The sequence below is a fragment of the Bos grunniens genome, chromosome 13, assembly GCF_055505025.1.
Source record: "Bos grunniens cultivar Pamir isolate PY7600 chromosome 13, Bosgru_T2T1.0, whole genome shotgun sequence".
In the NCBI taxonomy this organism is placed as follows: Eukaryota; Metazoa; Chordata; class Mammalia; order Artiodactyla; family Bovidae; genus Bos; species Bos grunniens.
The window spans coordinates 28,218,248-28,239,394 of record NC_141177.1 but is presented as its reverse complement, the minus strand read 5'-3'; the positions used below and the strand labels follow the sequence as shown (position 1 = coordinate 28,239,394).

General features: G+C 51.3%; 1 protein-coding gene across 3 annotated transcripts in view; it reads right to left on the bottom strand.

Moving 5' to 3' along the window:
* CDH4 (cadherin 4) overlaps positions 1-21,147 on the bottom strand; it is a 479,150-nt gene that overhangs the window by 115,874 nt on the left and 342,129 nt on the right. For all 3 annotated transcript variants that reach the window (XM_086332761.1, XM_086332762.1, XM_086332763.1), the window contains one exon: positions 15,080-15,306. In XM_086332761.1, coding sequence (XP_086188887.1) covers positions 15,080-15,306 — 227 coding nt within the window. The remainder of the gene's footprint in view (positions 1-15,079; positions 15,307-21,147) is intronic.

The following is a 21,147-nucleotide window of genomic DNA, read 5'->3' as shown; positions in this document are numbered from 1 at the left end:
TCCACAAGGACGCTTCTTAATCAAGGGGCGCAGGGTGGGCTCCCTCCCCCCAGAGGTGATAGTGGGCTCTCACCACCCTGGGCAGCTCCTCCTGGGGAAGGTGCCCCACACATTCCGCCACCTTAATGGGCAGTGCAACCCCGGACCCTTAATGCCGAGAGATAAGGCTTCTGTGAGGCTGGAGCCTGTGGCTGCAATTTGCATAAGCAGATAATGGAGGGATGATGCAGGCAACAGGGAATCCTGTTCTTTAACCTGCTAGTCTTCTCTGCTCTCTGGTCTCTAGGCTGGCCATGTGCCTGGGAGCCATGTGCCAGCACCTCTCTGGGTGGTGGATGCACAGCTGAGGGTCAGAGGTCTGGGACCAGGACCTGCACTGAATTTCCTGGGAGATGCGGGGAGAGGAAGTCCTCAGGTGGAAGGCCCTGGGAGCCCTGATTAGGCTGGAGGTGCTTCTTTTTCATCACAGAAGTCAACCTGTGCCCGTGAGTCTCACTCTACTACCATCCCTGGGTATCTCCCTTTCCTTTAACCAGCGTCCAGCCCTGCTTGCTGCTGCACCTTCCTACGTCGAGTGACCACGATAGCTTGCAGTCTCATCGGACCCTCTCGGTGGCCCTGATATTGGGGAAGGGGGTGGCCCATCCCAGCAGAAACATGACCGATGTAGGGCTTGGTGCTCCCAAGTTACAGAATTTGTGGGTCTGTGCTCAGAATGAGACATGAGGGGATGACACGCTCTGTCTGCGTGTGGACTCACACTGTGTGTGATGGAACATAGGTGCATGAGATTCACCCTCAAGAATCAGTGTTATTTATGGCTCTCTCCTTGGTCTCTGATTCACCAGCCTTCCTGTTTTCATTGCTTCCTTACAGCTTTGGGTTAAACATGCTTCAAATAAGGAAACAGCGTCCTACCCATCCCAACTCCCCCAAATGTCAGGTCTAGTACTGATTTTCACTGAGGATAATTAGATTTCATGAGAAAAAAAGAGAGGCACCAAAATCTATAAGATAGTTCATTCCTCTACCTCCGACTTCCCTTTCAATATACATTTTGAAAAATGGTACATTTTGTTTGCCTGCAAGCATGTATATTTAAAATATTTAACTAGGGTTCTGTCTGCAGCCTTCTGGCTGGTTTCCATGGCAGCTAAGGACCGACAGAATAAAATGGTATTTAACAAACACAAAATAAAACAACAGAAAGATAGCTCCCTTCTTTAACAAATAGAGCATGGGAGCCATTCTAAACAAACATTTGCATGAGTTTGGTTCTGAAAAGGCGCTTAGTGGAATTTTTTTTACATCCACAACACAATGGGGAAGACCAGCGCCCGATCCTTGCCCCCCCTCCCCTCAAAGCAACTATGGTATTTCTTACTTCCCATCTCTTCTAAGAAGGGGAGACTGTTTTGAGAATTCCCATAAAAGTCATGCAAAGAAAGGTCTCCTGCACGAAACAACATGATTATTTCTTTGTGTATCCATATTTGGAAGGAAAGTCTGAAGCTAACACTTCTGTACTCGCTGCCTGGTGTGCGGGGAATGTGGGGGTGGGGTGGAGTGGGGGATGGGATGGACTCCCCAACCCCCGGCCTCGTTTACTTGTACCCACAACAACCCAGGAAGGGATGGGCTGACACGGTCGTCACTCATACCTGGGCAGAGGTCCAAGGACTGGCCAGGTTCATACAGCTGTGACGGCGGCTAGGGTCTGAACTCGGCCTCCCTGCTCCTCACTCACAAGGTGAAGCCCTGACACGGAGGGTGGATGTTGCCGTGCTGTGCGGTTCTGACACCACTGCTGCTGTTTCCTAAGGGTCAGGGTCAGGAACTGTGGGGGTGGGCGCATCCCTGGGGAACCACTGAGCCCTGGTTCTTCAGGCAACTTGTTTCCATCACCATCATCCTCAGGGAAGCTTTGTGTTCTCAAGTAGTTTGAAAACCTCATTTCTCCTAACAGACGCTCAAAGCACACCCCTTGCCCTCTGCAGCCTCGTGTCCCCCGCAAAATGAAGACACAAGATAACGTGTCTCCCAGGGCCTGAGAAGTTCCCCCTGATCCCACCTGGCTCTAAACCAGGCTCTCTGCACTGCCAACCTGGGAAGCAGGGCGTGCTCTGGGGGGCATCCTGTGTACTTGTAGGGTGCTCGGGTCCACACGACGCCAGGAGCACCCCCACCCTCTGTGACAACCCAAACTCCAGGCTTCTTCTCCGAGCGCCCCACTTGGGGACTTGCTCTAGAGAATTAGGACAATTATGTTTTGCCAGCAACAACGTAAATGAAATTACTCTTTAGTTTACAGAAAGAAGTACAATTACAGTAAGAGAAGATAAATAAATTAAATTAGCAAGTTAAGCCAAAATGTATGACTTTTTCCTGGAGTTGCAAGCGGTGGAACTGGTTGGGATCACTCACATTGGTGTCAATTAGTGAGAAAAACGGTCAGTTTCGTCAGCGTGGATGATTCTGGAAGGCTTTGGTCGGGATGAGCATTGTGTGGGTGGTGAGGGAGGGTCTCGTCTCTTCCTGTTTGTACCTGCAGCTTGGCTCCTGCACAGCTGCAGGAGAGGTGATGAAGGATGCCGGGGCGTGTCCTGCAGAAGTGACGGGTGTCCCCTCATGGGAACAAGGAGGCAGAGTGGTGGACTTGGCTGGGTGGGGATGGCTTCCGCCCTCTGAGGCTTTTGTATTTTCGGGAAAAAGAGAAGCTGAGAGGGGGAGGTGCTAGGATCCAGGTGGTGGGTACTGGTGGTGGGACCTCCTGGAGCAGGGAACGGACAGTGGCCAGCCAGAGCACAGTGGTGAGACACGATGGTCCCCATGGGGTGGGAGAGGCAGCCGGGCCAGCCCCTGGGGGCCTTCATCCCGCTTAGTAAACCAGCCCTGACCAGCGCCCACTCCTTGCCTCTCTCGCAGCAGACACAGCAGGAAGCAGGCCGGGCATGGTGCTGGCCAAGCCAAGGTTGCTGCAGAAAAAGCCTCACCCTCCCACCCTTGCTCTCAGGCCCCCTGGAACGCCGACACATCTTAGAATAGACACAAATTCCTCACCAAGGGCCACCTGACCTGGGCTCTGCCTAAGGGTGCTCCCCTAGCCTGAGGGTGCTCCCATCTCTACCTGCTTCTCCTATCTCCGGTCTCGACTCAGATGTCGCACTCCTGGCTCCCTGGACAGACCAGCAGCCTCTGCCTTCTACCGGCCCAGCCCTGGGCCATCCCCTACTCCCAAGAAAGGCCAGGGAAAGTGACCAATGATTGTCATTTCTCCCTGGGCCTGGACCCCGGGCACCTCTCCTCTGCAAAATGAAGACCCTGGCACTCGTTCAAGGGCGTCAGCAGCCTGAAATGTGGTCCGAGTTGGCCCTTCTCCACCGTGTCACTCCTGCTCACCCTGGGGAAGCCGGGAGCGCTCCCCCTGCAGCTTCCAGGGGTTAGAACTCACTCCTGCCTCTGCACTTGCAGAGTTAACAGCTGTGGATTTCTGGGGAGCACTGTGCACCCACTGAGGTCTAACACTGATCACCCATCGTTGGCGGGGCCACTCGGCTGTGGTCACCATGGATTTCCTTTCTGGCAGTCTATGTGGGTCTGTGACATGGACACTCGGTTCTCCCAGGCAGTCAAGCCTGTGCCTGAAGCACCGAGCTCACCATCATGCATTAACGTGGCTGCCAGCCCCTGGCGAACAGGCACGTGGACAGCAGTCTGCTCACTCGCCGGCCGTACTGTCCTGTATTGGCCACACCGGGAGTCACTGCTTCTGTCACGTGGGGGCCACCTTTTGGAAAAGCATAGAAGGACCGTCTTGCTACTTTCTGAAGGTGCGTGCACACTCTGCTTCCAGGGCTCCACCTGATGGCCTTCACGCGCTTTCCCAAGGTGGCACTGTGTCAGCTCCACTGGCCCCCTTTGGTTAAAACTCCCAAGTGGGCAGCGTAGGGTTAAGGCATGGGTGCTGGTCCTCTGGCGCTCATGAAGGGCTGCTCGGGGGCCAGCCTTTCCTTGGGGGCCTCATTGCCGGGGGCGGGGTGTGTCTCAGAAACTGCTTCTCAGCCAGGTCCTCTCCATTCCGTGTCCTGTCACAGATCTGGGTGTCTGTGATACAGATGGGCTCCTTTTACTCACAGAGGCAGACCGTGGGGGTGGGGCTTTAACACCTGTGGTCTTGGCAAGATGTCCTCGCTGGGACTGGAGACCCGAGCAGCGGCGAGAAGAGGACTGGAAGCTCTGAACTCTCATCCAGTTTCAGGAGGCTACACGGATGGGGTGTGTCTCCACCCCTGGGGTCGGGTCTCCACCTCAGCTGGAAGGCACTGGCGACATCCCCAGTGACTGACTGTCCTGGGCTCACCACAGACAGGGGCTTCCACGGCAGACACTCATGTCATGGTTCTGGAGGCCAGAGGCCAAGACCAGGTGTGGGAAGGGCAGTCCCTCCGCAGGGCCGAGTGAGAGGCTCACCCCAGGCCCCTCTCCTGGAGCCTGGTGGTTGGCAGTATCCTTGTTTTGCAGAAAGGTCACCTCCATCCTTGTCTTCATCTTCACACAGGTTCTGCCCAGGACTGTGCTGTCATGCTGTGCTTAGTCACTCAGTCGCGTCTGACTCTGCGACCCTATGGACTGTATCCTGCCAGGCTTCTCTGTCCATGGGATTCTGCAGGCAAGAATACTGGAGTGGGTTTCCATTTCTTCCTCCAGGGGATCTTCCTGACCCAAGGATCGAACTTGCATCTCCTGCATTGGCAGGCAGATTCTTTACTGCTGCACCACAGGGGAAGCACCAAGGACTGTGTCTGTGTTCAAATTTCCTCTTTAATAAGTTCACCAGTCCTGTAGGATTAGGGTCCCTCTGCCCCGAGGACCTCACTGGAACTAACTACGTCTGACAACCTGGTCCCATTCTGAGGAACTGTGGGCTAGGACTTCCACACAGAAACGCTGGGGGCACAGTTCAGCCCAACACTTGGGGAGGTGGAAATCCCAGGGAAAGATGGCGCTTTGGCATCTGGGCCTGGGCACGGGATAACGTGCGACTGAGTTTATCTTTCATAGATGCTGACACACTCTACAATCTAATATTAGTTTCATAAACAACAGTTTCCTCTTTTGCAAAGTATACCCACAGGTCCCATTGACACTTTCAAGTGCTGCACAGCCAGCCAGATGACGAGGGTGCGAGAACTTGATCTCAGTATCGACTGTGAGGCCGAACATCGCTCCAATTCCTTGGGGGCGATGCAGCTCTCCCGTGGGAAATATGTGACCTTATTTGCATTTTCTAATTGAATTGCTATCAGCTTTCCTGCAAGACTGCACACAAAAACCTTCTTCCAGATTCCAGCCCTGCTGGTATTACCCACAAAAAGACCGCCTTTAAATGGTTGCTAAGAAGGGAGAGGAAAGGGAGAGGTTGCCAGGAGTTTATGGTTCACCTGACCGTAAAGCTGCTTTTGCTCACTCCCTGAGAGTCGCTGAAATGACGGACGAGGGAGACCGTGCTTGATGGGACCTGACACGAGAGAGCAGGGATTTACAGAACCGGGAAATTAGGGGCTCCCTTTGCGCCCTCCTCCGGGGATTTGCTTCAAGTTTCCTTTCATGAGAGTTTCTTGGGACTTTTAAGGTATGGCTCCTTTGAAGCAGACCCTTTGACTTCCCTGGTGGATCAGACCAGGGCATCTGCCTGCAATGCAGGAGACCCGGGTTTGATCCCTGAGTGAGGAAGATCCCCTGGAGAAGGACATGGGCAACTCACTCCAGTATTCTTCCCTGGAGAATTCAACGGACAGTGGAGCCTGGCAGGCTACAGTCCACGGGGTCACAAAGAGTCAGACATGACTGAGGGATTAACACTTTCCCTTTGTGTTTCTAGAACCTTCTACCAGCAGAACTCCCACTTGCGGTGTCCCCCTTGAACTCCCCACCTTTCCAAACCCAGCCAGAAAGCCCTCTGCATGCACTGAAAAGATGCTTTGAAATTGTGAAGTATAAAGGACCTGTGGGAAAGTGCTTGTAACTTCAGTAAACAAACACAGGAATGAGAACAGAATGAACACCTGGCCCAGGTCCCCCCACTCATTCCTCAAAGCCCCCCAGGCCTGCCTCCTCCTGCTTCCTCTGTGAGGTTGTACACACACTCCATGTTGTCCACGTCTGGACCACATCTGCATTTCCCGGCCCTCTATCCCTCGATGCATGTCTGTGGGATTTGCCTACTCTGTTCATTTTTGCTGCTACACAGAATTTCACTGCAGGAAGCCACCACCAGGTTCTTAACCAACCTAATGCTGATGAGCCTTTGGGTTCTTTTCAGGTTCATCAGATTCTGGTGCAGAGCTCTTGGTATGAATGGGCACATACTTCCTTTGGGCTTGTACCTATGACCAGCGGCATGATGAAAAATACACACTTGGTCTCTGCTCCTCATTCCTGACACAGAGCTCTTGAAACCCTTGCAACCTCTGCAGTGATGGATTGACGGGGTACCTTATCCATGGCTCCTAAGTCCCTAGGAATTTCCTGGGTGATAGAGCATTTTTTGTTCTAATGAAGTGACTCTGGGTGGGATCCTGGAGGGGGCTGGTCACCAGAAAGTCGGAGTCATGATTAGGAACTTGGAACTGTCAGCCCCCTGCCCACTCTGTCCTCTGGGGAGGGGAGAGGGACTGAGTTGAGAAGTTGAGTTCATGGATTGTGCCTGCGGGATGAAGCCTCCATAAAAATCCCTGAACTCTTGGGTGTGGAGAACTTCTGGGTTGGTGAACACATCCATGTGGCAGGAGGGTGGTGCATCCATCACCACGGGGATAGAAGCCCTTACATTTGCGATCCGTCTGGACCTCCCCCTATGTAGTGCTTGACCTGGACATTCCTTCATGATAAACCAGGAAGAGTAAGTGTGTGCTGCCCCCAATTCTGCGAACCTTTGTAGCAAATGATTGACCAGAGGTGTGGGCGGTGAGAACTGAGTTGGACAGGAGCAAGTAACCAGGAGGAGACTCATCACTTGTGACCCACATGTGACAGGAAGTAGGCTTGTGGACTGAGCCCTGAGCCTCACGGTCTGTGCTGACTCTGGGCTGCGAGGGTCAGAATTGAATTAAATTAGAGAACACCCAGTTGGTGTCCATGGAAAGTCAGAGGATTGGCTGGGGTAGAAAACCTACAGCTTTGGTGTCAGAGGTGTGAGAAGAGGAACAGTTCTTCTCAACTAGGCCAAGGTATATTCAAATTTAAATGGAAAAGCTGATTGCTATTGGAGAGGCTGTACCTTAATGCATCCTCACCAAGCACATGGGAGTGCCACTTCTGCACGTTCTCACCAATGTGAGAACTGGTACTGCCAGTCTTTCAAAGGCTAGTCATTCTGGTAGGTTTTTGGCTTTTATCTGCATTGCTCTGCTGAGGTTGACATGTCTTCACACTGGCCCACCACCAGGCGGGTGGGTCTTTCACGGACAGCTTGTTGTTTTTTAATTTTTCTCCTATCAGGTTATCTGTCTTTACATAGTGATTTGAAGCTCTCTCTATATTCAGGTGGATAAGGAAATGGCAACCCACTCCAGTATTCTTGCCTGGAAACCCTACGAACAGAGGAGCCTGGTGGGCTACAGTCTACAGGGTCAGAAAGACTTGGACACGACCGAGCTTGCACACTCATCTATATTCAGGACGTGCCTCTTTGTCAATCACTGAAAGTGAAAGTGAAGTCGTTCAGTCGTGTCCGACTCTTTGTGACCCCATGGACTGTAGCCTATCAGGCTCCTCCATCTATGGGATTTTCCAGGCAAGAGTGCTGGAGTGGATTGCCATTTCCTTCTCCAGGGGGTCTTCCTGACCCAGGGATTGAACCCCGGTCTCAAGCATTGCAGGCAGACGCTTTACCATCTGAGCCACCAGGGAAGCCCTGTCAATCATTAAGTGTCACAAATATCCTCTCTCATCTCCGGTTTATCTTTTCACTTAAAAAATTATTTATTTTTAATTGAAGGATAATTGCTTTACAGTCTTTCCGCTTTCTTAAGTAGTGATAAGTAGATTCTCATTTTTCCGGAAGTCAAATCATCAACCGTTGCTGTAGTCTCTGTACTTCATCACATATGAGAGCTTTCCCCACACACCACTTCCAATTCTCTTCTATTTGTCTGCTTTGTCTTGCACACTCAGAGTTACAATTCACCTGGAACTGATCGGGATGTAGCACGGGGGTAGGGGTCACTTGGGACTTCCCTGGTGGCTCAGTTGGTAAAGAATCTGCCTGTAATGAGGGAGACCTGGGTTTAGAAGATCCCCTGGAGGAGGGCACGGCAGCCCACTCCAGTATTCTTGCCTGGAGAATCCCCAGGGACAGAGGAGCCTGGCAGGCTGCAGTCCATGGGGTTGCAAGGACTCGGACGTGGCTGAGTGACTAAGCACAGCACAGGGGTCACTTGACTTTTCCCCTTTAGGGTGCCCCACTGGCCCAGCATCACTTATGGAAAAGACAGTCCTCCTCCAGTATTCTAAGTAGGCTGGGCAATTTTTGTTGTTAAAGGGTCACACAGTTAAGTAGTTTAGACATTGCAGGTCAAGAAGCAAAGTCGAGGATATTAATTTAAGTGCTTATACAACCATTTGAAATTACAGAAGCCATTCTTAGCTTGCAGGCATCAGCAGGCAGGTGGCAGGTCAGATGTGACCTGTGAGCTGCAGTTTACTGGCCTCTGCCATCCAGCGCCACTCATGAAAAATCCAGTGTTGGCACTGTGTGTATTTGACAAGGTAAATCAAGTCATTTATGTGAAGTTGGCGAATTGTGTTGTATAAAAGTTAAACCTCCATGAAGATGAAAGTGAAAGTGAGTTGCTCAGTTGTGTCCCACTCGTTGCGACTCCATGAACTATACAGTCCATGGAATTCTCCAGGCCAGAATACTGGAGTGGCCTTTCCCTTCTCCAGGGGATCTTCCCAACCCAGGGATCAAACCCAGGTCTCCCACACTGGAGGCGGATTCTTTACCAGCTAAGCCACAAGGGAAGCCCAAGAATACTGGAGTGGGTAGCCTATCCCTTCTCCAGAGGATCTTCCCAACCCAAGAATTGAACTGGGGTCTCCTGTGTTGAAGACTGATTCTTTAGCAACTGAGCTATCAGGGAAGCCTTCCATGAAGATAAGACTTTCCAAAATGTTAAATATTTTTTCTGGACGATTCTGTTCCATTTGTTTGACCTCAGACAGTACCATCTAATGACTAGTTCTGCGGCTCTCAGATGGGGCTCCTGGGGAACATCTGGCGATGACAGGAGACAGCTTTGTTGCAAGCAGGAGTGGTGGGGTGCTGCTAGCACCTGGAGTGGGCAAGGGATGCTGGCAAACATCCCACAGTGCACAGGGCTGCCCCACATCAGAGATGATCTGGCCCCAAATGCCTGCAGTGGTGAGGCTGAGACACTGGTGTGGTTTATCAGGAGTCCTGATGTCTGAAACACCCAGTCCTCCCATTTTTGTGTCGTTCTAGGTTATTCCCACATGTGCACTCAGTCATTCAGTTGTGTACAACATTTTGAGACCCCATGGACTGTAGCCCACCAGGCTTCTCTGTCCATGGGATTGGCAAGAATACTGGAGTGGGTTGCCAAGCCTCCTCCAGGGGATCTTCCCAAACCAGGGATTGAACCTACATCTCCTGTGTCTCCTGCATTGCAGGCAGATTCTTTACCACTGAGCCACCAGGGAAGCCCTTTGTATTTCTGTTTAAAAATTTAAAGTCAGCTCTTAGCCTTTCTATAGAAAAGCAAAGAAAAAACATGTTGGATTTTTGCTGGGATTGTGTTAAATCTATAGAAACCTTTGGGTAGAATTGACATCACCATAACATTAAGCCTCTTATGAACAGGGTGTATCCCTCTATTTTCAAAGATCTCTAAGTGTTCTCAGTAATACGTAGGGAATTCCCTGGTGATGCAGGGGTTAGGACTTCATGCTCTCACTGCCGAGGAGCTGCGTTCAATCCCTGGTGTGAGAACTAAAATCCCACAAGCTGCAGAGTGCAGCCAAAGAGAAAAAAATTGCTCTCAGTAATATGTAAGGGTCTTGTATAATTAATGCTACTGTAATCGGTATCTGGTTCAGACTTTATTTTCTAACTATTCCTGGTCTGTTGTTGTTGTTCACTTGCTCAGTCGTGTCCAACTCTTTCGACCCCATGTACTGAAGCATGCCAGGCTTCCCTGTCCTTAACTATCTCCTGAAGTCTGTAAAGATGCAATCACTTTTACATCCAGCATCCTTGCTAACATCATTCATTAATTCCAATAAATTAGCCAGAGATTATTTTGGATTTTCTACATTCACGATATAAGCTACACATAATGCTAGTTCTGTTTATTCCGATTTCTTTTTCTTGCCTAAACTCACTGGCTTGAAGCTCTGGTGTGTGATGTAAGAGTGTCCTTGTCCTATTTTTGAAGTCAAAGAAGGCTTTGAGTATTCCAACTGTAGTTCAGATGTTTGCTATAGATACTCTTTGTGAAATTAAGAATGGTTTCTTTTCCTCATTTGCTGAACAGTTTCATCTTGAATGGAAGTTAAATTTAACAATTACTCTTCAGATGATCATGTGATGTTTATTTTATTTTGCATTACTTGGGTTAATGTTTAAGTGTTAAACCAAATCTTGATTTCTTGAAACAGACAAATGTGGCCATTGTTTATCCCATGTAAACAAGGGTGGATTCATGTGTGTTAAAATTTTGCTTAGGATTTTTTCCCGTCTATTCCGAGTGGACAGGCATGTAACGATCCTCTCTCTCGTTGTTCTTTCAAGGTCCTTGCTGGCTTTGGGAAAAGTTCCTGTTGGTTTCATCATGGTCCCCATTTGGTTGGGGAAGCCATCCCTCTTGTAGGATGAGTTTTAACTCCTTATAGCTTGGGTAAAACTTACCAGTGGAGCCATCATGGTGAGAGTAATTTTTTGTGTGTGATAAAAATCTGAACTAAAACTTTATTCACAATAATAAAACAGTTCAGATGTTCCTTTCATGTTAATTTTGGTAAATTTTATATTCTAGAATGTTACCTATTCCATCTTTGTTTTCAAATATATTGGTATAAATTATATATAATGTCCTCAAGGGACCTTTCTAATGTCTGTGTGATTGGTCATGAGGTTCTCTTGTCATTCTAGATAGGAATTATTTTCAGGTTTTTTCTTAGTCTACAGTTTAGTGGTTAAACTACTAAGCTGAGCCGACTTCTGTCTTTGTTGATTCTATTATTTTCTATTTCATTATATTCTCCTCTTTGTTTTATTATTCCCTTCTTTCTACTTTGTATTTCATTTCCCATTTTTATAATTTCTTGAGATAAGTGTTAAAATTGTTGATTTTCTGCATTCTTTATCTTGTAATGTATGTATTTAAAGCTAAACATTTCCATCTGGCATGACTTCAGTGATTAATACATCCCAACTAGTTTTATTACTCAGTTCAAAATATTCTCCCATTTCCATGTGATTTATTTTCTACCCAAGGGTTAATAAGAAGGCATCTACTTAACTTTCAAATTTATGGGGCTTTTTTCAGTAATTTTCTTTTTTATTGATTTCTAGTTTAATTGTTCTGTGGTAAGAAGAACAGAAACTACATTTTGATTCTAAACTTCTGAAGCATTTTGAAGTTTGCTTGACGTTCGGCTAATTTTGGTAAATATTCTGAGTATCCTTGTAAACAATCTGTATTTAGCAGCAGTTGGTTTCTGTGCTTTACGTACATTTCGCCAAGGTCAGACTTCTTCATTCTGTGCTCCTAATCTTCTATTTCCTTACTGATATTTTGTCTGCATGTTCTATTGTTTACTCACAGATGTTAGTTAAAATTTACCATTAATTTCATACTTGTTTATTTGCCTGGTATTTCCCTGCCCCCATGCTTTTACTTCAAGCTTTTCTGTGTCCTTACGCTTTTTAGACATATTTTTTGTAAGCTGCGTGGTGGTGGTTTGTCGCTAAGTTTTGTCCTACTCTTGTGAGTCCATGGACTGTAGACCCCTTAGAATGTGGTCTGCCAGGCACCCCTCTGTCCATGGAATTCTCCAGGCAAGAATACTGGAGTGGGTTGCCATTTCCTTCTCCAGGGGATCTTCCTGACCCAGGAATTGAATCAAGGTCTCCTGCATTGCAGGCAAATTCTTTACTGACTGGGCTATAAGGGAAGCCCTGTAAGCTGCATATGGATAGATTTTGAAAAATACATTGTCAGTTTGTTTTTTTCCAAGTACAAGAGTTAATCTATTTTTAATGATTATAATTAATAATATAATTGTAAATCTACGCCATGGGTCTTTGATTATCATCTGCTTTTCCTTTTAATTTTTAGTTATCTTATTTTGTTCCTCCAGTCATTTTCGGTTGAGTGCTAGAAATATACAAAAGAAGACAGATATAATTTGAGGTCTGGCATGATACCTTCCCCTGGAGAAGACTGACATTTGCTTCTGGGAGGTGACTAAGGACACCAGCCATCTGGATTACCTTAATCCATTTACACAGAGTGACACTGTTCAAAGGTCGGCACCGCTTTGTAAGGGTGCATCAGCCAGTGTCCCACACCGGCCTCCTCCCTGTCCTCCCAGGCACCACCCTTGTGAGGACCCAGTGGCTGAGATGAGCAAAGGACTCAGAGGGCTGGGACCATGCCAATGACAGCAATAAGATCTACTATTTTTCACCTCTTTGGGGACAATGCTCTCATAGAGTCTGCACCTTGCCTGACCTCACATCATCCCACGTAATCCTCTTAACCCTTGGGTGGGATGTAGGCAGTGTTGCTGTCCCATTTTCCAGAGTAATAAGCCTCAGAGAGGTAGTATGCTTGTCCCAGAACATCAGCTGGTAAGCTGGAGGAGCTCGATCCAAACAGACAATCCAGGGCAGCCAGGCTCCGTTATGATGCTGGGCTCAGCTGTGCCTAGAAAGTCCCTTATTTACTCCTTTCCAGAATATCAGTTCTCCCATGCAGCAAGAGGCTGCAGTCACACAGCTCAGCTTCCCCACCTGTAAAGCGGGGACAGTGACAGCGCCCACTGCTGGAGATGCTGTGAGGATCGATGTGGACACACTTAGGGGAGGGTCCTAGAAAGTCAGGGCAGGGCTCTTTGGGTTTGAAGATAGGAGGCACGGAGCCCTTAGCAACGAAGGTGATGGGAAATAGACAGGGAAGGAGCGGCTCAGGAGGGTGGCAGGGACGTGCCCACTGCCTGCACGGTCACGTGCCATGTGTTCTGGGTGCGGCCCCTTAGTCACCCCGCCGATGCCCTTAACCTGGGGCATGGAATCTGCAGATCAGGTGCTTCTCGGCCCCGCCTGCCATGGGGTTGGAGGGGCACGCATCCTGGGGATTGTCTAATTGCAGTCACCTTCTTGGAAGATCTGGGGATTAACTGCCTCAGAAATCACTTCATTAACATTCTTGACAAAAGGTGTCATTATGTTTTTAATTAGTGCCTTTTATCTGAGGCCATCCATGGGCTTTAGAGAGCCCTGCTCCTTGGCCACAAGGCACCGTTTCCGTTTCTGTATTGCAATTGCAATCAAGATGTAAGCCTTCCACTGCTGCCCTTGGCTCGGCCCTGGCAGGGAGGGGCCCCCACGAGGGCCATGCTGCCCACCATGGCATGGCTGGTCATGATTACTCAGGAAGGGACGGAAAACCACATTCATCTCAGGATTTTCAACATCCTCCAGGTGAGACGCGCGGTCTGAGGGGCACCCCTGTTAGAAGTGTGTTTCAATACTTAGTTCAGCACACCCCGAGGGCACTCAAGATGTCAGCCCCCCTCCCAGGATAAGGCTAGCCACCGAGTCACTGATTTTCTAACCCAAATCACCTCCTAGTGGTTTAACAATATGGCTTAAAAATAAGACAAAAATGAAACACAGCCCCAGTTTTCCAAAGTGAGTTCCTCAGAACACCTGCCTTGAAAGATTTTCCGTAAAGAAGGTTCCTTGGTCAAATAGGTTTGGGGAAACTTGCAGACTGTGTCCCACTGGGGTTTGCTGAGCACTTTAGTCCTGTGAGGTTCTGGATAAATCTGCAGAAAGGCATCTGGTCAGTCTGGTCTAACCCTCCACTTCCTGTGGGCCCTTCCTGAAGGAATACCCATGGATGCTGTCCCTGACGGCCTGTCCTGCTTTAACTGGTGTGCGTCTTTTCTAGTGAGCCACATGCATATCATAACACCAACGGCCACAAAGCCTCCCAAGGCTTCTCCCTCCCTACGGGTCCACCTTCATGTAGATGGACGTGCAGTTGGACCCACCATGCGGGTCCTCTGGGCCGCAATTTCTCTGCTGACCTAGCAGGCCCCAGCCTGAGGCCAACACAGCTGCTGAAACGCTGGCCAAGGTGAGCAGAGCTGGTCCCCTCAGACTCAGGAAACCTAATGTGGGCATTTCCGGGGGCTGAGGGGTCTGGGCCTGGAGTCCTGGGGCACACGGGGCGGAGAGGTCTCTCAGGATGGGGGGGCAGTTGGGGGAAGGTGAGTTCACCCCTCCCATCCTCTCAACACAGCCACGCAGCTAAGTTAGAGGGGAAGTCAGAGGGAGGGCTGGGGCCTGGGGACCTGGCTGGTGTGTGTTTATGTGAAGTGCGCCCGCCCTCCTCTCCGTCCTCCCGTTCCTCCCCCTCCCTGACCCTCTCTGCTCCCCCTCCCCTCTCTCTGAATCAGTCTCACACCAGCTACCCTGCCTGCCTTGCCTGGCCAGCCATGTGGCCTCTGTCTTACTTCTCGTTCCTCTAGGCCTCGGGAGCCCCCAGGCTGGGGGGCTACAAGCTTAGGCAGGAGAGGTGCCCAGTGAGAAATGGAGCCACGAGGCCCTTGTTCGCAAAGGAACTGACCGTCAGGGTGCTGATGACCATGCACCAAGCTGATGGGGCCTGTGGGCAGCTCTGCCTGGGAAGGCGGGAGGTCAGAGGTCACCCCCAAGCCTGGTGCCACCCACTCAGGTGTCTGCCTCTGCCAACCAGGCTCCGCTCAGCCACCTGAGGAGGAAAGACACGCGCCCAGCCCCTCCCTGCGTGCAGTCATGCCTTACCTTGTGTCCGGAGTGCGTGGACGAGGTCTGGGCCACCAGCAGCCGCACTGCAGCGTCCCAGCGCTCAGCCGTCTGGTGGTCCCATGCCGTCACAGTGAAGGCCACCTGCTCGGAGGGGATGCGCAGCTCCCGGGTGGCGAAGACCGTCCCGTCGGCCCCGACCTTGAAGTCCATGCTGTTGGTCTCGTAGTGCGTCCCCTTGGTCCCCAGGCAGCTGCTGAACTTGACTGCAAGAGAAGGGGGATAAGGTCAGGGTGGGTGGCAAAGCCTGGCGGGCAGGCGCCTGCTCAGAGCTTGAATTCAGCTGCGGTCCTCCGTCTCTAACATGGGCGAGAAGGCGGTTACTTAACTGATTGCTTGACCTCCAGGGACGGCGTTTTATCTCTGTGTGTGCTTAGTTGTGTCTGACTCCGCGACCCCACGGACTGTATGTAGCCCTCCAGGCTCCTCTGTCCAGGGATTCTCCGAGCAAGAATACTGAAGTGGGAGGCCATTTCCTCTTCCAGGGATCCTCCCGACCCAGGGATCGAACCTGCCTCTCTTGCATTGTAGGAGGATTCTTTATCACTGAGCCTCCAGGGAAGTCCAGGGGTTTTTATCTCTACCTCCTGGGAATCAGCTGGGGCCTTAGAAAAAGGAACAATGACAAAACACAAGGAACTTGCTTCATTCTCTCCGAAGCACAGCTGTTCTCACCTCTGCAAACTCATCTCCCTCTCCCCCACTTAACTACCACCTCTGGGCTCAACTGGAGTCTGAGTCAAGTGGGGACGATTCATGGATTCTCTAGTGATCTCGGGCAGCTGGAGCTTTCTCATGACCTGGAAGCAGGCGTGTAAGATGGACGGTCCATTGACCCCAAACATCCATTAGGCGCCTCCCATGACTCCATCGCGGGACCACTTGTGCCCCCTGCCCCCTCCTTGCAGGAAAAGACACAGCGGAAGCTGCCTGTTGCCTGGGGCCACACCAGGGCCTTTTTATCCATGTACTTCTGTAGCTGCCACCTGAAGCCATGGTAAATTACGAGGCACCCACAGCCAGTGTCGCATTCTGCTGATGAAAGTAACGGATAAAGTTACTTAGCATTTATAAAAATATGGGTATCTCAGCAATTATGGTGGGAGGATTGGTTTTTTAAGCAATTTCACTGTCACAGCTTACATGATTTAATTACTATTTATTCTAGAAACTAAAAAAAGCTCCTCACTGTTAGTTCTGATAAAGTGTTTCCCCCGGGTTCACCTTTTATTGTTGGCTGCCTTGAAATAATAAATAACATGAACGTTCCCTCGTTTCAAATACTTCACTCCAGGCATCTCCCCAGTCACCGACACCTCCCACTCGTGGGTTTAATACAAAAATGCTCCTCAGTGTTGATGGAGCCAGGCGTCTCCGCGTGTGCACAGACTCCAGGGTTCACAGACGAGGTCCTCGGGTGGAAGAGGGCAATCCAGGTGACGAGTGGGCTGAGGCTCCAGGGAAATGCCCCCCGGGGAGGGAATAGTCACATTCTTTCCCAAGCGACAGGAGAACGCTAGACTGCTTCCATTGTGCCATCGCCCAACGGTATACAAATTAAAGTCAGCAACAAACTGAATGGATCAATCATTTCTGACGCTCAGTTGTCTTTGACAAAGATAAAATGACAATGCTGTGATTGCCAGAGATTAGCACACAGTACAGAAGTGAGCCCTTTGTCCTCCGAAAGCAAATTTCTAATATCACTAATGGGACTGGACGGCAGCGGGGAGTTTGCATTTCTTCCAGATTAAGTGACGGTGTCACTGTATTTTTTTTTTTTAATTAGTGCAGAGCTTTGGCGGCATTTGAGGGAAGTGTGGACGCAGATGTCAGAAAAAAAAAATTACCTGAGTAGGCGCTGCCCCAGTAGGAAGGTTGGGGCACCGTCCACAGGATCAGGGACCTTGCAGAGGTTGGACATCCTCCGTGCATGGGAGACCCTCAGGACATTGAAGTTGGCACTACCAGACGTGATCTACAATGATAAAGCCAGCCTCTTCATGCAGGCGCCTTTAAGACCATTTCAGCCCCGGGGTCTGACTCAGATCAGATCAGATCAGTCACTCAGTTGTGTCCGACTCTTTGCGACCCCATGAATCACAGCACGCCAGGCCTCCCTGTCCATCACAGGGGCTTTGGGACAACACAGAACTGGCCTCCGGCTTGTGTCACCACGGGCTGGATGATCAGCTCCACCCAATGGCTCATTTCACCTCCTTGTCTGAGACTCCGAGCCCATGTCAGTGAGGAGGCGGGAGCTGGAATGTGTCTGTGGGAAGTTGGGGGCCGTTCCGAGCGCACACAGAGTCGGGGAGCTGGCTTTTCAGAAGGAGGAGAGTTCAGGACAATGCCTTCCTGGGCACTGCTGGTGACTGTCTCTCTGTCAAAGGGAAAGATCAGGAAGGCTTGTTCTTTGTGACACCAGGGGCATTCATGGCACTTTAGCTGTGAATAAGTGAGCGCCCATCTGAAACCCTAAGAAATGTGGGTTTAGATTTCTTAACATGCAAACACTGCTCAGAAGGTTACAAACACTACATCTTGTCATAAAAATGGGAAGTGAGCTCTTGGTGGGTGGGGGAGCGGGCAGACTCCCCTGAGACACATCTGGGGTCTTGGGCAGGAGCTGATGCTTCACCAAGGAGCCCATTTGTATTTTCCTGGAGAGTTGCTCAAGGCGGTTGCCTCTTTATTGGCGGCTGGGAAGCTCAGAGTTGGCGCTGTAGCCGGGGGCTAGCCGAGTGGAGGCATTTACCACCCTCAGCGTATCCTGCCCAATTTTCTCTCTTTGCTTCCTCTTCAACCTACTTCCCTCCTCTTGTTCCTTTTCATTTTGGGGTCTACCTCCTCTCTGCAGGTAAAGTCCTTCTCTTTTAGGGGTCAGAAGCTGCCGGGCCGTTGTACACCCATGGACTCCTCTCGGGCCAGGCCGGGTGCTGTGACCCCAGCACGAGTGTCTGAGAATGCCCTCCAGCCTCGTGGGAAGAAAACACCTATGCAGAGTTGCAGGCACCGGGGTCATGACCTCCTCCAGGCTCCACTGGAGAAACCTGCCTGGAGAGGTGACTGCATCTCCTTCCATCCGTGGCTGGGACGTGGACCCCCTGGGGTGCTTGGTCCCCATAACCCAAATCGGCCACACATCTCCGAGGCCTGCTAATTGCTTCTATTAGTTTTAAACAAACTTGACAAGAGGCAGAAGGATTCCTGAGAGAAATCAAGTCCAGTTGATGAAACACGCACAGTCACAGCCCCCGCTGCCTCTGTCCCCTTGGAGGTGTGGTGGGCTGTGGGAGGCCCGGTGGTCCTGGGGGGAGGACTCAGCCACTTGCCCAGGGATAGGGCTGGGGTAGGAGGTGATGTGTGTGCCCCTGCTGGGGTGCCAGGGTGTGGAGGGCCTGTGTAGGGTGTAGCTGAACTCTGCAGTCACGCCCACCCTGGCAAGCCTCCTGGGGATGCACCTGGGACCCTGGGTCTGTGACCTGACCAGCAGCAGGTGCTCTGAGCACCGGCCTTTGGGAGCAGCAGCAAAGGGTGAACCAGGGCCGGCGGAGGCAGAGGCTGGATGAACCCATCTCCTCTTACATCCCGGCATGTCACCCATCCGAGGAGATGGGGAGCAAAGGCACTGGCCGAAGTCACACAAAGTCATTCACTGCACAAACATATTCATGCGCCCGTGGTGCCCGGCTCTGGGCATCTACCCAGGAAGACCTAGAGTGAAGGCTCCAGGTGGGAGGTGACTGGGAAATGGCAGTGTGGATGGTGGAATCTAACAGAGGTCTGGCCAAGCTGGGGGGCCCCCTGGTGGGGAGCCCTGTGGGAGGTGTGGGGTCAGCCAGCCCTTGACATTCTGACCGTCTTGCATGACTGGGAGCCTAGGTCCCCTTCCCCAGCTGGCCTGGCCCCTCAGAGCTTCCCTCTCCCTTTAGACTGGATTCCATTTCCAAGCCCTATTTATTTTGAGAACATACACCCGCCAGCATCCACTCTGCTCCTGAAATGTAACTTGATGCTGAGAAGGCCCAGCGTTTACAGCAGCAGCAGCATTGTCAATGGCTATTTGAGAAGCACATGCAAGAACCCAACACCCAGGAAACTGTCCAGCTGGACACGATGGGAAAGGCGGGACACCAGGAAATTCAAGAAGAGCAGGATTTCATCTTCCAGGGGCCTCCCCTCTCTGACCCTCACCAGGAAGCCGGGAAAATGAAGTGGAGCCTGATGGGCACCCTGGGCTGGTTGTCTTGGGGCTGGGACCAAGAGCAGGGATGCGCCCGGCCAGCCGTGTCACTGAGGCATGTTCCTTTGTGCTGTGTGCATGTTAGTCTCTGGCTGTCATCCTAGCGGTGTCCCCACCAACACGCCCACTGCGGGCCCACTGAGTTATTGCTGGAATCTCTGTGGCCTCCCCTGGCCCAGGGCGGCCTGCATTCTGCCCACCCCTGGAAGGGCCCTGGCCCTTGGAGAAGGCAGCTGCACACACAGAGCTCCCATGGGAAGCGCCATCCATCCATCCGTTTGTGTGGATTTACAGATGCCACAGTCAGCAAGAAGCACATCCCTGCCAGATGGATCCCAGGGTGGGGGCAGGTCATCACCCGGGGTGTGGCTCCCAGGGGGTGGGGGGTGGGGGGCTCTGCGTGGAGGAAGGAGCCCCGTTCTGAGAGAGCCCGACCCAGACGCACAGTGGGGAGTGTTTTCCCAGGATGAGGACCTGGTGCCTCTGCCAAGCTCCAGGGATGGAAGGGGTCTCCAGGAGGCCTGGGCTGGGGAGGGCTTCCAGGCGGTCAGCACGTGCAAAGATGGGGGAAGGGCAGAATCTCAAGGACTGAGAGCTGGTGTGTGGGAGCTGGGCTGCCGGATAAACCAGCATCAGAACAAGCACACAGGAAGGTGCTCAGCCAGCGAGGTGACCTGTTAGTAGTAAAGAACCCACCTGCCAATGCACGATCCCTAGGTCAGGAAGATCCCCTGGATGAGGGCATAGCAACCCATTCCAGTATTCTTGCCTGGAGAATCCCATGGATAGAGGAGACTGGTGGGTTACAGCCCATGGGTTCGCAAAGAGTTGGACGTGACTGAAGTGACTGAGTACACATGCAGCACACCTGGAGGGAAGAGCCACCCCACTCCCTACTCTGGGGTTTTCTAGGAAGGTCCAGTGGCCCTTGAGGCTGAGGGGGTGTCCTGAGTGGACGTGACACTCTTTTCTGGAGCCAGTGTTGAGAGAGGATCACAGCCTTTCCCAGCCATAGAAACACGCAGTGAACTGAGTTAGAGGCCCACTGCTGTGACTTCAGAGGCATGTTCTCAAAATTTAGCTACAGTAGATCATAGTATCCCCTGTACCCACTTCACACATGTCTGCTTGCGGGAGAGGAACTAAAGAACCAGGAAAAGACAGAGAAAAGGAAGAAAAAGAGTGAGGAATCCAGGAGAGGCTTCTGCAATAGGTGATTCACCACCCACCCAGCAAGGATGTATCACCAGGGAGATGGGTAGGGAGGCCCTCCATGGTGGGGGGCGGGACAGAGAGGAGACTGGCAGTGCCTGCACAACCTCAGGACTCCCTGCTCCCCTGTCCTGGGGGCCCCTGAGGGAGTCTCTCATGGGTCATCTACTGAGCATGGCTGTGTCCCTATGGGGTCTCCCATTATCCCTCAGAGTGCTGCCTGCTCACTGTGGGTCCCCGAGAGACCGTTACTACTGCCATTGCCCATCCGGAGGGCTGGAGCTGCAGCCATCGGACACAGATGCTGACGAGTGGTGGCCGGTGGCTGGGGAGTGTCTGCCAGTATGTATGGGGTCTCCTCTGGGGGATGAGAAGTGTTGGAACTAGGGAGAGGCGATGACTGCTTCACACTCAAATGTACAGAATGCCACTGGATTGTTGCTCACGTTAATGGTGAAATTCATGGTGTATGAATTCACTGCAAAGCAATTTCCATGGCCTCCTGGCTGCTGGAAGGACAGGGAGAAGGGTCTCTCTGCTTTCTGCCCCGGGAAACCCCAGTCCCCCAGGCCCCGCATGCCCAGAGCTC